Source organism: Tachysurus fulvidraco, chromosome 2 (assembly GCF_022655615.1).
Source record: "Tachysurus fulvidraco isolate hzauxx_2018 chromosome 2, HZAU_PFXX_2.0, whole genome shotgun sequence".
NCBI classification, from domain to species: domain Eukaryota; kingdom Metazoa; phylum Chordata; class Actinopteri; order Siluriformes; family Bagridae; genus Tachysurus; species Tachysurus fulvidraco.
In genome coordinates this window covers 34,672,934-34,687,715 of record NC_062519.1, presented here as the reverse complement: position 1 = coordinate 34,687,715, position 14,782 = coordinate 34,672,934, and the positions used below count along the sequence as shown (strand labels likewise).

At 39.5% G+C, this 14,782-nt stretch overlaps 1 protein-coding gene across 2 annotated transcripts in view; it reads left to right on the top strand.

Moving 5' to 3' along the window:
• The window catches only part of adamts17 (ADAM metallopeptidase with thrombospondin type 1 motif, 17), a 132,934-nt gene that overhangs the window by 7,125 nt on the left and 111,027 nt on the right, over positions 1-14,782 (top strand). For both annotated transcript variants that reach the window (XM_027161129.2, XM_027161123.2), the window contains exons 3-4: positions 3,847-4,012; positions 10,430-10,602. In XM_027161129.2, coding sequence (XP_027016930.1) covers positions 3,847-4,012; positions 10,430-10,602 — 339 coding nt within the window. The remainder of the gene's footprint in view (positions 1-3,846; positions 4,013-10,429; positions 10,603-14,782) is intronic.

The following is a 14,782-nucleotide window of genomic DNA, read 5'->3' as shown; positions in this document are numbered from 1 at the left end:
ATTCGAGCTCACAACCTTTTAATTAGTAGTCCAATGCTTTCTTTAAAATGGAAATGAATTCTCTGTGGTGTGCTGTATTCTCTATGTGATTCTTAGAAGGCAGGCCTCCGCAAAAAGGACTAGTTCTTTAAAATTAAATGTATACAATACACCACTTCCCCCAAATGTAGAAAGACATGTATATACTGTATAAAGATTGCTTTTTCAGTTTGGCACTGTCCCTACAGTGTTGTTAAGTAATGGACTTTTATAGCTGTGTTTTAGAAGATACTGGAATCACTTTCACTCTCATGTAGTTTTGGAGTCGCTACACCCAGACTAACATCAGGGGTGGCCCAGAAATTTACGGCAGCTGGGATTTGGAAGATCATCAGTTACAGATTTAGTTCATTTCTGTCTTTAAACAGAAGTCATAATCTGTTACAAGCATGTGGAACAAAATTGTTGAGTTTGATGTGTCTTAACAATCATGAGGTCTACCTGCATTGGGGCGGGGCTTATTTTAATTAAAAAAAAAAATAGCCTAAGCACAAAAACGTCTGTCAACTTGACACAAATCAGGATTAGCAATAACACGACCAGTACATGCATTGCTTGCTTGTCAGTTGGTGGAGTTTACAGTTGGTTACAAATAAGAAATGTGAGATTTTGAAATCTCATTTATTCTGTATTACTGAAAAAAGCAACACATCTTTTTGTATAAATATACACTAATCGACCATAACATAAAAACACCTGTCTGATATTGTGTATGTTCTCCTTGTTTCACCATACCAGCTTAGGGTATTGGACATGATATATGATCTGACACATTGATCTGATCCATTGGTCGAGTTCTGATGGTCACACACCCATTGTATGTGCTTTTGGCAGTGTAGAGGAGTCAGCATGGGCTCTGTAGCTCTTGCCCCATAAGCAGTTAGCTCTAATGCACTGTGTTCTGACACATTTCTGTCAGACCCAGCATGAACTTTCACAGCAATTTGTGCTACAGTAGCTCTTCTGTGGGATCTCACCAGATGGACCAGACATCAGTAAGCCTTGGGCGCCCATGACCCTGTCACAGGTTCACCAGTTGTCCCACTTTTATGGAGACACCGCAAAAGACCTGCTGTTTGAGAGATGTCAGACCCAGTCATCCAGTCATCATTACAATTTGGCTCTTGTCAAAGTTATTTGTCAAAGTATGCTTGCCCATTTTGCTTCCAAGACATCAAATTTGAGACTTTTGAAACTAAAATTGTTGAGAGCAAAAAAAGAAAAACACCCAGAAAAAACACTATACCAAAAAAAAAAAAATATTTATTATGCAGGTCAGGTTTTCACACTGCCAACAAATTACATTGCTGAATGTGGAACTTCGTTTCAGTGCTCTCACTATGAGACCGTGAGTTAATGAATATATTATGTAGATTGTCTGTATCAGACAACATTATCACAGTTTATGATTAAATTTATAACATTAGCACAATAAGCTTTGAAAGGCGGTTTCCCTGTGTCGGCTTTGTTCATTTTTTTTTAAACGGTGCCTTTTATAACTTGTTCTAACAATTTTTGTGAGATTTACATTTTTTTTTTATTGGTTTAAGGCCATTACCATGTAAACACATCTTGAGCAACAATGCAAAATGGGAGAGAAACAACAAAAGCTGTGTTACAGAGTCTTAGTGAGGGCATAAAAAAAACAGGCTTATAAAGTAAAAATCAGCTTCCTAAGAGTCCTTCATTACTCTTATTTAGGAGTTTTAGGAGCTCATTGCTAGCATGTTAGCAACAGAGAAGTTGAGAGAAGTCCCAGTAACATAATAGATAATGGTCAGATTTCACTGTTTACTTCTAACACAAACAATTTTCTAGCGATGTTCAACGTCATATTAATGAGAAATCCAACACAAAAATAGTTGTTCCAGAATGCAGTGCAGCTCTATGACTATGATTTATGGCAGAGACTTGTCATGGCTAGTTAGCATTTTACAGCATGACAAGCACAGTGGTGTCAAGGGCAGTGTTAGAAATAAACAAAACTTTAGTAATCTTGGTGATTTGTTTCAGCTGAGTGTACCGATTAGGATGCGAGAGAGCTGGACAGAGAAAAGGACTAAAACACTGCTGCATCAGTCTTTGGCATCGTTGCTTGAGGGTAATTGATTAGCATTGTAAGTAAAACTGTTAACCGTAGGTAAAATAGATTGCTTGTTTATAAAAAAAGATTTCATTACAAAATACATTATATATGGAACTTATAATTATAAAGCCTAATAACTATGTTGTTCAGGAGAGGTTAATTACTTCTTTAGCTGTGATTTGTTGATTTCAAGCTTCTAGTGCACTCATTTTGTTACTGTACGTTGTCATAACCACTGAGGTTAGCCTGTAATCTAAGGGTATGTTCAAGACTCACTAAATATCCCCTCTGAGCCCAGCAATCAGTTGCTGCAGCTCATGTTGCCACAAGCATTATCCGAAGCCCTTGAGTATCAGTGTGGCTGGAGGAAAGGAAAAAAATATTCCTGCTCTGTTAATGTCATTTCCACTGTTCTCCTTCCACTGAGGTGGCCATTTTCCTATATACGCTGCCTGTAACCGAGCGCCTGGCGTTTGTGTGGAGTTTGTATGTACGCGTCGGGGTTGAAAGCGCATGCTTTACGACCCCCTTTCACCTTGCCCTGTCAGCACTCCTGTCTTCTTTTTCCTCTCCTCCTCCTCCTCCTTCACACCTGCCTTGAGGCTTCATTGTTCAATCCTTGTCCTTTCTTGTCCTATGTTCATTTATCTTTTTTCTTTCGCTGTCTTCAGATAAATACTGTAGATCCTGTAGGGTGACCGCCAACACCCTACAGGATTGTGATTGAACGGTGCCAATTTTTACTGCATGCTGATTCAGGGGTTCAGGCCAAGTGAGAGAGCTTCTCTTTTAAAGCCAAATGGTAAATTGATTTCTGTTAAAGAGGCACAGAAATACAGACAGGCAGTCAGACAGACAAGCCCACCATATGTTACAGGCTCTCTGGAGGGATGTTGATGAATAAACATATACACTAGGAGTGTTTTCATCTTTAATACAACTTCCAGTGTGACGGGATCCTGAATTTCATTTTTAAGCTCATAGTAATTCTTTACACTAGCTTCATTCTGATATATGGACAGGGCTTTTTATGGTGGGTAGAGTTGTTCAGAAATTATGAGGTCTTAAATATGGATCCAAATACAAGGGTTAACGAAACATACATTAAGCCTAGAGTTCACTGTGAATATGTTTTATAAATGTTAACTTATGTTGTGCTAATCCTAGCAGTGGGTAATGCAATGTGACCTGGAATCTTAGATAAGAATCCTGAAATTGTGCCTTCAATCACTATTAGAGGAAAACTAGAGACTTCAGGCTGTAGGCAATATACTTGACCCATTTTTCTTCCCCTGTGATGAAATGAGGCTTTGTTATTGTTCATGTAGTATTTTTGGACTATGTACAGTTTAGACACTAAATGTGTCTCAACATGTTCTCAGTTTTAATTAACTGATTTGAAGCAGATTAATTTGGTAGTGTATTTATGTGCAACTCTAGAACTTCGTATATCCATTTGTGAGAATTAAAAAGAAGGGTAAAGAACAGGTATATTAGTAGCTAGGCACTAGCATTGTTAGCATTGTCATAGCAGCAGAGATGGAGAGATTTATGAAGCGACTCATAAATCAACTATAAGACAGATTTTTCCAGGCCTGAACAACACTGTTACTCGGAGCAAGACAAGGTCTTCAACATTATAGTGTACTGTTTAGTGCTATTTTACATGCTGTAAATGCTGCCCCATGGTTTAATGCCTTTCTGTCTTTTGTGTGTCTCAGACTGGCCTGATTCAAATGGGAGATGAGACACTGTTTATCAAGCCCGTTCATCAGGAACTCGAGTCTTTCTCAGGCGGGGAACACAAAGTCATCAGACAAAAACGTTCTTCTGACAAAGCTTCCCAGTCCACAAACGGCAACTCAAAACACTGTCAAGTCATCCAAGGTGAGCATCCTATTAATATATGACAGAATATTGTTATTTTAGTTTTGAAACCACTACATCTTCCTGTACTTTCAGTTTAATAATGGAAGGAAAATCGTGTCTCAGTCACTGCACTCTTTTATGGTGAAATGTCTTCGATTTATTCAGATTAGTACTGATGTAGTAAAACAACATATCTCAATGATGAATGACTTCAGTACATGCTTTTGTCCAGTCGTGTGGCATGAACCCAGTTTTGTCATTGTAGACATTGAGCTTGTCCAGCTTTATTCTAAATGCTGTAATAACATGTCCACTTTATTTGAACGAAAGTTTTCCAGACCTAGACAGTTGGCTGCATGTGCATCATAGTATAGTCAGTGTTAATTCTCTGTATTCTATAAGAATTTAAAGCAAAAATAAATAATAAGCCAATCAAAAAGCAATCATTCGCAACCCCAGTCTTAGCTTTATAAGTGGATATCCAGATTTATGTCAGTACAAAAATCATGAACTGACAGAGTTGGGGAGATCATTTCTTCCCAATCTCTGCTTTCTAAAACTACAATTTTTTCAGATAATATGTATGACATCACTGTTAAACTTACCATGAATTTTCAAAATGTTTTTGACAACACAATTTGTTTGAGTTTCATATGAGACCATTTACCAAAATTGACTTGCCGGTTACTCAGATTGAAAGTTGGGCGGGATCATTGTGCATCTGACCTGTACTGGGACACTGGGCCATTTCACTGTGTATGGGACACAAGCATCTAAGGGCCTTTTTACACCTGGTGACTTCATGTGTTTTCTCGGATCCGATAGCTATCCGATTTGTTAAAACTGTTCCATTCACATTAGGCCACATAAATGCGTCTTGGCGAATCAGATATCAATCCGATCTTTCTACCCCCGCCCATTATGCAACTATATTTTACCTCATTTTCGGGGTCATTGAAATGGAACACGTTTTGGTGTGTGCGGTTTTCAAAAAGAATACAATCAAAAAGAAGACGTAAAAATCTTGTTACGACGGTCATGCTACAAAAAACAGCATTTACAGTTTGCTACATTTTTGCTGGCGGCAGCAGTGCATTTTAAGTCCCAACGAGACACCTGGGTGAAAGACATACTTCCGTTTGGGAGGAGTATAGCGCTGACGTATGTGGCATGAACAACCACATGCATTTACACCTGTCCAGTTTTATCTGAAATGCGTCCCAGACCACCTCCTGAAGTGATTTGAACGATCAGATTTATATCCGTTTTGAAAACGTTTCGGAGGGCATTTACACCTTGTCTTTTTACGATCGGATAGCTATCGGATCACAGAAAACGCATGAAGTGACCCGGTATAAAAAGCCCCTAAGGGCAATTTTTTGTAGTTAATCCATCTCCCTGCATGATTCTGGATCGTCGGATAAAGGCAGAGAACCGAGAGAAAACTCACTCAGAAATAAGAAGAACATACAGAACATTATACAGAGAGTAAAAAAAGCAGCAGTACTACCTGCCGAAACAGCATTCTATAGACACTTATCATTATTTAAAGTGTTAACTAGCAGACATTGACGTTTCAGACTTTTGACAACCGCTCATTGTTTGAGAGAAGTGCAGACAGGAACGGTAGCCAACTAAAACACAATAACTGGAATGTTTGGTTTCATATCAGCACTTGTGTGAAGTTTACATGCAACACCACTTTCTCCTGTTCACTGCCTTTAATTTAGTAGATCATTGGGCTTGCACCAAGAAGCATACCGTGAAGAGCACCCTTACTGTTTCATAACCAGAGCCAAGCACCTGAAGGGGCAACAGCCACCTGAGCATTGGCAACATGTGTGAAAAAATTCATTCCATATGTCCATATCAGGACTTGAAGTAACCACAACCTAGAACAAAAAGAGAGATGGAAATTGGGGGAATGAAAGAAAGACGGGATCCGAGCCAGTCGTATGTCTGGGGATCTTAAAGGCTGAGTGGGGTCTGTGTGATTGTGTGCAAATGTGGTTGGACATAACTGCTCTGCAGTGAAACTCCAGGTGCTTTAGCCATTCTGCTCTAACCAGCACCTGGCGTCTACAGAGAGGCACGAGAAGACGAAAATTGGGGAGGGGGATTATTTCCTCGGCTTTCTCGTATGTTCCAGGCTGTTTCATAACCATGCCAGAAGTTCTTATCTTCTCTTTGTCTCTCGCATTTTCTCTCTCTCATCTGCCTATGTGTTGAAAAGTTGTGAGTGAGCTGCATCCCTGAAACCCCCACCACTACCAAACCACACTATCCCTGGAGAAAGATACCGGCCGAGACAGACTGTATATCCATTAAAATTTGTTTCCTTAGTACTTCAGAGGCTTCCCGATGCTTGCATATACACACACACACACACACACACACACACACACACACACACACACACACACACACACACACATACAGTACATACACACACATACACACACGGTCTGGACGTGTAGGGGAAGCTCATGTTACACCGAGGACAGAGTGGGAGTGTTAAAAGCAACAGACGGAGGTGATCTGCAGCTCTTGCCTTCTCCGCCCGCAATCTCTTCCATCTGGGCCGGTGAAATACGGCTGCATTGACACACCGGTCGCATTGGAACATTGTTGTGTAATCTGTAGAAAAGAGCTCACTTGATCCACAAGTCAGGAAGCATAAATCTGGAAACAAGAGGTGAAATGGCAGTCCATTCATTTACATTTTTTATTCGCTTGCCAGACGCTTTTATCTGGAGCAGTGTATACATGTATCAGGATGTGATCCCAAAACAGGCACTTAGGTGGATATGGAATAAAGTCCCAACCTTTGGTTTCACTGCTACCGACATACCCTGCATATCCCTGTTTGCTTCTGGTGTTGTTGTATTCCCGCTATGAATGGAACAGGAGGGGACTGGTCATTTATACAACTCGAAGGACGGACTGGAAGGAGACGCCAACTGGGATCAAAGAGGAAAAAAGGGGTGTGGTGTTGCTGCATAAGACAAGAGAAGCAACACACTCACACTTTGCTTGAAGGAGATGGCAGGCAAGGGAGTGGATCTTACATAATTAGGTGTGTCTGCTTTAGCCACAAAGTCTGCTCAATGAGCTTGAAATACACTATATACACAAATGACTTAAGGTTTATTCTTTCTGATTCCACAAAACCTTGTCTGAATCCTGTTTTGTGTGGTGATACAGTACACCTATAATTGGGTACCAGAAAAGAACAATGCACCGAGAACATGTAATAAAAATGAGCAGAAGAGAACAGGAAGTTGATCAAGATTGCAGGGTTGTTACAGAAGGAAAAGTAAAGAGAATGGTCATCAGATGGGCCCAAATGGAAAGGAAAACGAAGCTTTAGGATTAGGTGTAGAATAAATGGTTTAGGTGTAGAATAAATATTCATTTAAAACATGAATTGAGAAGTGAGCTTAGAGCTGAAGAGTTCAGGGTCTGTGGAAGGCCTAGGAGAGCAACCCAGTCCCTGGGTAATACTGTAGCAGTAGAAGCAGGGGCAAGAGTCAACTGCTGATGAAAAAAATGATAGGACTATTGCTGAGGGCAGATTCAGAAAAGTTTCAGCTTATAGAGGCTTCAATTTAATTTCTTCAACAACTTACCAAGTGTTCATGTCTTAGTCATTGCTAGTTTCCACCTTATTGTGCATGTCCACCATGTCCTTACTACCCTTCTGGGGGAGTGAGGGCTAACAAGTGTGTCCTCGAAATGTAACCCATCATTACACTGACCCATGAAGAACTTTCTAGCACAGCTGAATGAATGTGCTTGGTTGTTCTATTCTGTTAAACACATGATTAGATAGGCATTCATGGTTGAAGAAAGAAGGGGAGAGAAACAAATCCATTCTTTTCCAGAATGTAAGGACATTTAGGAGTCTTTGGAGTCCATTTGCATATAGATGTCTAGGGACAGATCTTTGTGTGACATGTTGGAGAATCATGTTGGAGAATCATGCTGGCACTCTTGGACATTTTGACGTACAGAGTTTTTGTTGCCATGAGCCATTTGGTGCTGTTGTTAGGGTGAGAGAAAGGTAATCATGTATTAAGAATGAATTGACACGTGTCAAATTTTTTTGTCCAAACATCTTATTCACAGTCAGACATCCCTCATTTCTCAAAAAACTGTTCATTGCAAAAGGAAAACTAATATACCAAAAAACCTAACAAAGGAATTCATGGCCATTGGCAGTATTATTTAAATGATAATAGCTGATTCTATGAAGCATAGACTTTTCTGAGGATTTCATGGGTTAAGCACCTTAAAATATCTTATGGTTTGGGTTTTAAAAATGAATGAATTATTTCAAGAGAATGGGCATCTCTCACATTTGGTTTAAAAATACTTTGCTACAATGATCCCAACAATTAATCTTTGTTTTTATCTGGCATACAGATATCTATCTTGTGTAGTCACAGCTGTGGGTAATAGATCCAACATATTTGTGATGGAGCTGGAGGCTCGGTTTAGTGATTTGAATCACTATGAGCTGCGGTCTGCCTCCGAACCAGACGGAATTCCAAAAATGTTGGAACTTTTCTCCGACTTACCCTCATGAAAATCCAGAACAACTTCCAATTCATCACCGCCCATTCCTTTTCCTTTCAGCTCTCTCTCTCTCTCTCTCTTCACGCCGACTTGGACTTTTTTATTCCCCTCACTGGCTTTTTGGCCTTCAAATAGCAGACGCGCACGCACACAGGCATACGTTATGGAAGCTGGAGCAGGACTGCGGTATGAAGTTCACATTCTTCATTTTTGCGCAGAAGTCTATTCAGGTTCACAGGTTCAGTTTTTCCCTAGATTTAACACACCTGATCAACTAATTATAATCTTTTTCGGAAAACGGTGCAAGGCAGAGTGTCCTTATTACTGAAGTTAAGGACACTGGATTTAGAGTCAAGCACCCGGTGTAACTGTCAGCCAAAGTACTCTTAAACACAGACTTCAAATAGATGTATCTTCCATGATGTATTCCAACACACGCCATGTATTTTACATCATTAGTTTTTTTCAAAGCTGTCATTTGGCTATGATTACAAATTTAGCATGCTGAACTAATGTTTCTAGCTAACTAACCGGTGTTAAGAGAGGCACCTAAGCTAATAAGGTACACACCTAAGAAAGCACAGTGTTCAGGAGACCACAAAGAAAACACAAAAAAAAGTGCTATGCTAAGAAAAAATCAGTGGGATATTTTTGCACAGAAGCAAACAGGATTTTTGTGAAAATTAGGGTTCATGAGAAGCTGCAGTTGCTCAAAATATTTACAGATTTATTTAGTTGGATAATTGCGTTATCTTGGTAGGTGTCACGAACGCGGGAATAAAACGGACCCAAATGCAGGATGGCGAAATAAACAGGGATTAATAACAAAAGAACACAAAACATAACACGGACTAAAGACAGGACTAGACAACAGTAGATTCCGCGCTACACAAGGCAACGCGGCACAGTTAAATAGACAGAGTAATGACAATAGGAAACAGGTGTGGAGACAGGGAGGAGCAGACGAAGGCGGGGCAGACACGTGACGAGGAACGTAAACACATGCACGTGGCCAAAGTCGGGGCTGAGTCCTGACAGTAGGCCTTCTTGATGGAATGTTCAGTGTGAAAATGTACTCTTTATACAACAAAACTGCCATACAATGGCATATAGTACGCATTTCAGGAAGCACCTCATGTGTCTAAGGCAGTAGGAAAAGGAAATGGTTCTTCCAGGCATGGACTGCTAAAAAAAACAACAACATACCTTTCCATGATTAAAAGCAGCTGAGTCGATTCACAACTTATCAGATGGCAAAGATACAAGCAATTAGTCTATTTAAGTCTTAACAACGTTTTGCTTCACCCCTCCACACTGATAGGCTGAGATTGAAAAGATTTTAACAACCTCATATCACTAGCCTGAAGGCACTCATCAGATCTGTTTACATTTTAGTAATAATTCACAGTAATGAAGTGGTGTAAAGAAATGTATTCAGATATCAAATGGTTCTTAGCCTGGCTGATTCACTACATTTGGTATATGTTGTGTACATTACAATTATATGTGTGTTTTTTTTTAATTAACTGTCTGCCAACTGCGATATGTTTGTCTGTATATGTGTATATATATTTTTTTAAGTCACAAAAACTTAATTTGTAGGTTTGATATAAACATTCTTATGCATTCCCGATTATGTGTTTCTTAAAACCAGTGGTTATTAAACTTTAGGTATAGTAAGACTTCTCCCTACTGCTTCTAACCCTAACACCCATAAACACATACAAACCGTAGAGTAGTGGCCACAACATTGTCATAAATTGTTTGTCATTCTAATAACATTAAACAAACCTTTTTAAACTATTTTTTGTACTATTTGTAGACAAGTGCCACTTTTTTGTATTTGTGTTGCTTTAGGGAAGCGAAAGGACAGGCGGTCTAAAAGCACAGAGGATGCTCGTGGGAGGAGAAACGCTATCCGGATGAGCGGCGAATACACTGTAGAGACGGTGGTGGTGGCCGACGCAGACATGGTGCAGTACCACGGAGCCGAAGCCGCACAACGCTTCCTGCTTACCGTCATGAACATGGTGGGTCTCACACAGTCCCACACATGACTAAATACAAAATGTAATTTTACTCTCATCGGTTCATGACTTGTTGGAGTCCTTGCATAACATACAGTATTATAATAGAAACAAACAAAACAGGATTAAAGTAAGATCATGTTTAGTCATATTAAGCTTTTAATATTTTAAAGTACTATATTAGGACCTGTATTACCAATTAATAAATATGTAATTAAGACTCACTTTTTTTTAAAGCAGTACTTTGCTTTAAAATGCCTTATATGTATTCATTTTTAAAAACACTTCAAACACTTAATTCCAAGTTTTCTTCGTGTGGCTAAACAGATTAATAAATGCTGAGATTTATTTACTATATATTTGATGGTAGTCAGGTTTGGACAGAATTTTCTTGAACTCTAATCACATTCAGATTTCCTATTTATAGCCGTAGGTCAGATTAGGTCCGAACAGTTGGTTTGTGTTGTGGCCCAAACAAGAATTATGACCTATAAAGATCGTTCATATGGCTAGAAGAGCTGCACAAGCAAGTCCAAATCATAAAGCATACGTTTCTAAATGGCCGATAAATCAGTATAATCTTGAATCTTTGTTCTTCACTATACAAATCATGATGAACTAAGGTAAACCGACACGCGCTTCCTCACGCTACATTATTCCCTACGGCTGCTTGATGCAGTGCAGTGAGAAGCAGAACTCTTCTTCCCTCACACACCAACCATATGTCGAACCCCCAAAGGTTACTTTTCCTTTGGAGTTATGGGTTTCTTCTGTTTCCAGTTGAATTTCATTTTTTTGTTATTTCGAACGAATTGACGTTTATAAAAGAGCTAAATTAAACATAGGTGGAAACATTCAGGTGACTGCGAGCATGTGGGTGCAGGTGGTTGCTGGGAGTTGGAGTTCGTGGTGGATGTGTTCGAAGGCCGCTGTGATAGAGTTTACAGTGTTATGCAGTGAGTCTCAATCTCTTCAAACATTTTGCTGATACACTCTGTTCACAATCATTCAGCCAAATAGCTAATATTAAATCTAATATTTTAAAAAAAAATAAACCCTACTGAGTACAACTCGGTTCTTAACGAGTAAGCCAGAGGTGACAGCGGCATGAAAAAACTCCATGAGAAAACATGAAGAAACCTTGAGAGAAACCAGACCTGGAAGAGAACATTTCTTCATCTGAGTCTCACAGGGTAAAAATATAAATCATTAGTGTATACAGATGTTGAAGCGTTAAAGCAAACAGAACTAATTCCGTCAAAAGTATGTTCAGTATGTGCGTATTGTGAATACGATTTTTTTGGCCTTGGGATGAGAACAGAGCTTTCTTTAAGATTACAGCAGCAGTTCTTGAGAACATCCACACTATCCAGGAAGGGTGAGACCTGTGCAAACTGTTTTAGGGCAATGCAATTATTTAGGGCGGCCATGTAGGACCACCTAGAGCAGCCGAAAGTGAGAAACTCCTGCTGTTGTGGATGTTCTCACATAGATACGTGAATAGTAACACATCTAAGTGATATATACTGCAGCGTCTATCCAGCCTGTTGTAAATGTCACGATAAACTGTACCAGCCTGCACTGAGTGGATCAGTAACACTTAAGCTTAAGCACATCTAAGCTTATCTTAAAGTAATCTGCTTTCCCATGAACACACACCTGCGGTGCTGGCCAGATGAAGTGCCTTTGAAAGCGGTATGATGATAGCGCAAGAACAGAGAGGGAGTAAGTTCCTGAAGTTCAGGATTTCTACATCACACATTCTTTTACAAGTCAGTTGGCAAGCGCTTTAACCACTTTATCTGAGTTAGGGCTCAGCTTCCTTTACACACACACACACACACACACACACACACACACACACACACACACACACACACACACACACACACACACACACACAGATTTTACTCTCAATGACATAATGGCTTCAAGCTACAATGAGGGAATTGAATAATAGATTTTCTTTCTGCGTCTTTGAAAGCGGAAGTGACCTTGAATTGGTCCAAGTGGATTCTCAAAATCCATTAATCACATTGGAATCGATTTCATTTGCAGTAAAGATTTAAAATGGCAGCACTTTGTTATCATATTTCTAGTCTATCCTGAACATTCTGTCAAAAATGAAGACATTTTACATTTTGCGTTTGGCCAAAAAGTGTGATTCAGATGATGTAGTCATGTAAGATTTAGCTAAATTAACTTTTTGTCTTCAGCAAGTGTGTAGGAAAAACGTTTACTGTAATCCTTTTATAGTCAGAGCTTGTGCTTTGACACTTTATCATTTGATGAAGTATACTACAGGTATAATCTTTATTTACATCCTACATGTTTTCATGCTCTAAAAAGCAGCGTAGAAATCTATACCTTCAGGATAGAAATTATACATTTTTTGTTTGTAATGATCAAGCAAGAGATGACGGTGTCAAAGAAAAACGTCCTGAGACAATATGAGGAACGAGACTCTGAACAGAACACTTCCTTACCCGACACTGGATAGTGTGATTATAAAAAAGAATTCCCTTCCTGTGTATTACAGTTTTTACAGGTAATAAAGAGTCTTTCCTTACTACATCCCACTCAAGTGCAAAAGTGTTTGTGGCAATTGCAGTTCGAAGCCAACTCCATGGTCTCTAAGTGATACCATACACAGCAATCCAAGGTATCTTGGATCTGTCCATGTGGAGCCATCCTAATTAGCTGTAAGCAGCGTCCACATAATGAGACTCCAGCTAGAATTTGGGGATCAGAAAAGATCAGGCGGATCCAGAAGGCAGTAGTGGCCAGGGTCACTCTTAATGGGATCTCTTTCACTCTTCCACACCCCGTGTCACGGTTGAAACGATGAACGTCGGTTTGTAATCACTAGTCTACTAGCCTTCTATCTGTCTAGCTATTACTCTGGAATTGAACACAAAATGTATTTTGTTAGTGATCGACTATGTTTACCTAAAAACAATCTTTATATAAAAATGTGAATGTTGCTCATGATGCTGTTTTCTATACAAGCGTTAGTTTGTATGGAATCAGCGGAGTCCTAATGTATCAGTTGGATCAAATTTGGCTTCCAGACATAACGAAACGCAAAACATGTCCATAATCTGGCTAAAAACATCAACATTTATTTTACTATGACCAGTCAAGAAATAATTAGGATCAGTGACCATTGCTGTCTAGTGTCAAGCCTTAGTGTTAATTGTGGCTATAATCAGAGCAAGCAATTTTAAATAGCTACAGCTTCACTCGGCAATTTATTAGGTGCAAGATCTGTACATCTGCCTGTGTAAGGTAAACTGGCGTGTAGCATCTTCCTTCAGTGGTCAGGTAACACTGGTCGCTGGGAATATATCCTGGATGGGTCCTCTAGTTCACTGCAGAGCACCGTGCATGCATACATTCACACACTCATTTACACTAGGGGCAGAATTTAGAGTCACCAATCCACCTACTAATTCACCAGTTATTTGGGAGGTGGCATTAAAGTGAAATCACAGAACATGGGGAGAACATGATTGAGCCTAAGATCCTGGAGCTGTGAGGTTTATAACACTAAGGTTTGCATCAAAATCTAAATGGCTGCATCATCCATTATAGTACACATAGGTGCTCTGACAGCATTCTTGACACTCAAATCTATACTTCAGTTCAAGGTGTGTGTGTATACGGGTCTCTCACACTCAGACACAAACAGTGATGCAATGACAATACCTAAATCTACCATTAACTTTGAGCTCAGTACCCACAGCGAAAAAAGGGAATACTGTATGTATGAATATGTCAGCGAAAAAAAAAAATCTAATTATGTATAGTTAAAAAATACATAATAAATTGCCTGGTGGAGAAGCGGCAGGTTCCTGTGCTCTCATTGCCTTGTTTTGATTTCTGGACAGGGAACTAACCCAGTCACTGAGGAGTTAACGCTCAGTTGCAGTTCAAAGTCTAGATAAAATGGGAGGGTTGCGTCAGGAAGGACATCTGCTGTAGGTGTGATTCTTGGCTTAGGTGCTCCAATCATGTTGGATGTTTGAAGAACAATTGTCTTCAGTCAGGTGTAACTGATGTATGCTTTTTTCAGTGCAAGAGGAAACCTTTGGGCACTTTTAGGTTTTTAAATAAAGTGCTGTAGCTGTAGTTTTTGCAGAAAATGGAATTGTCATGTATATCTATTCTTGTGAAGGTATTT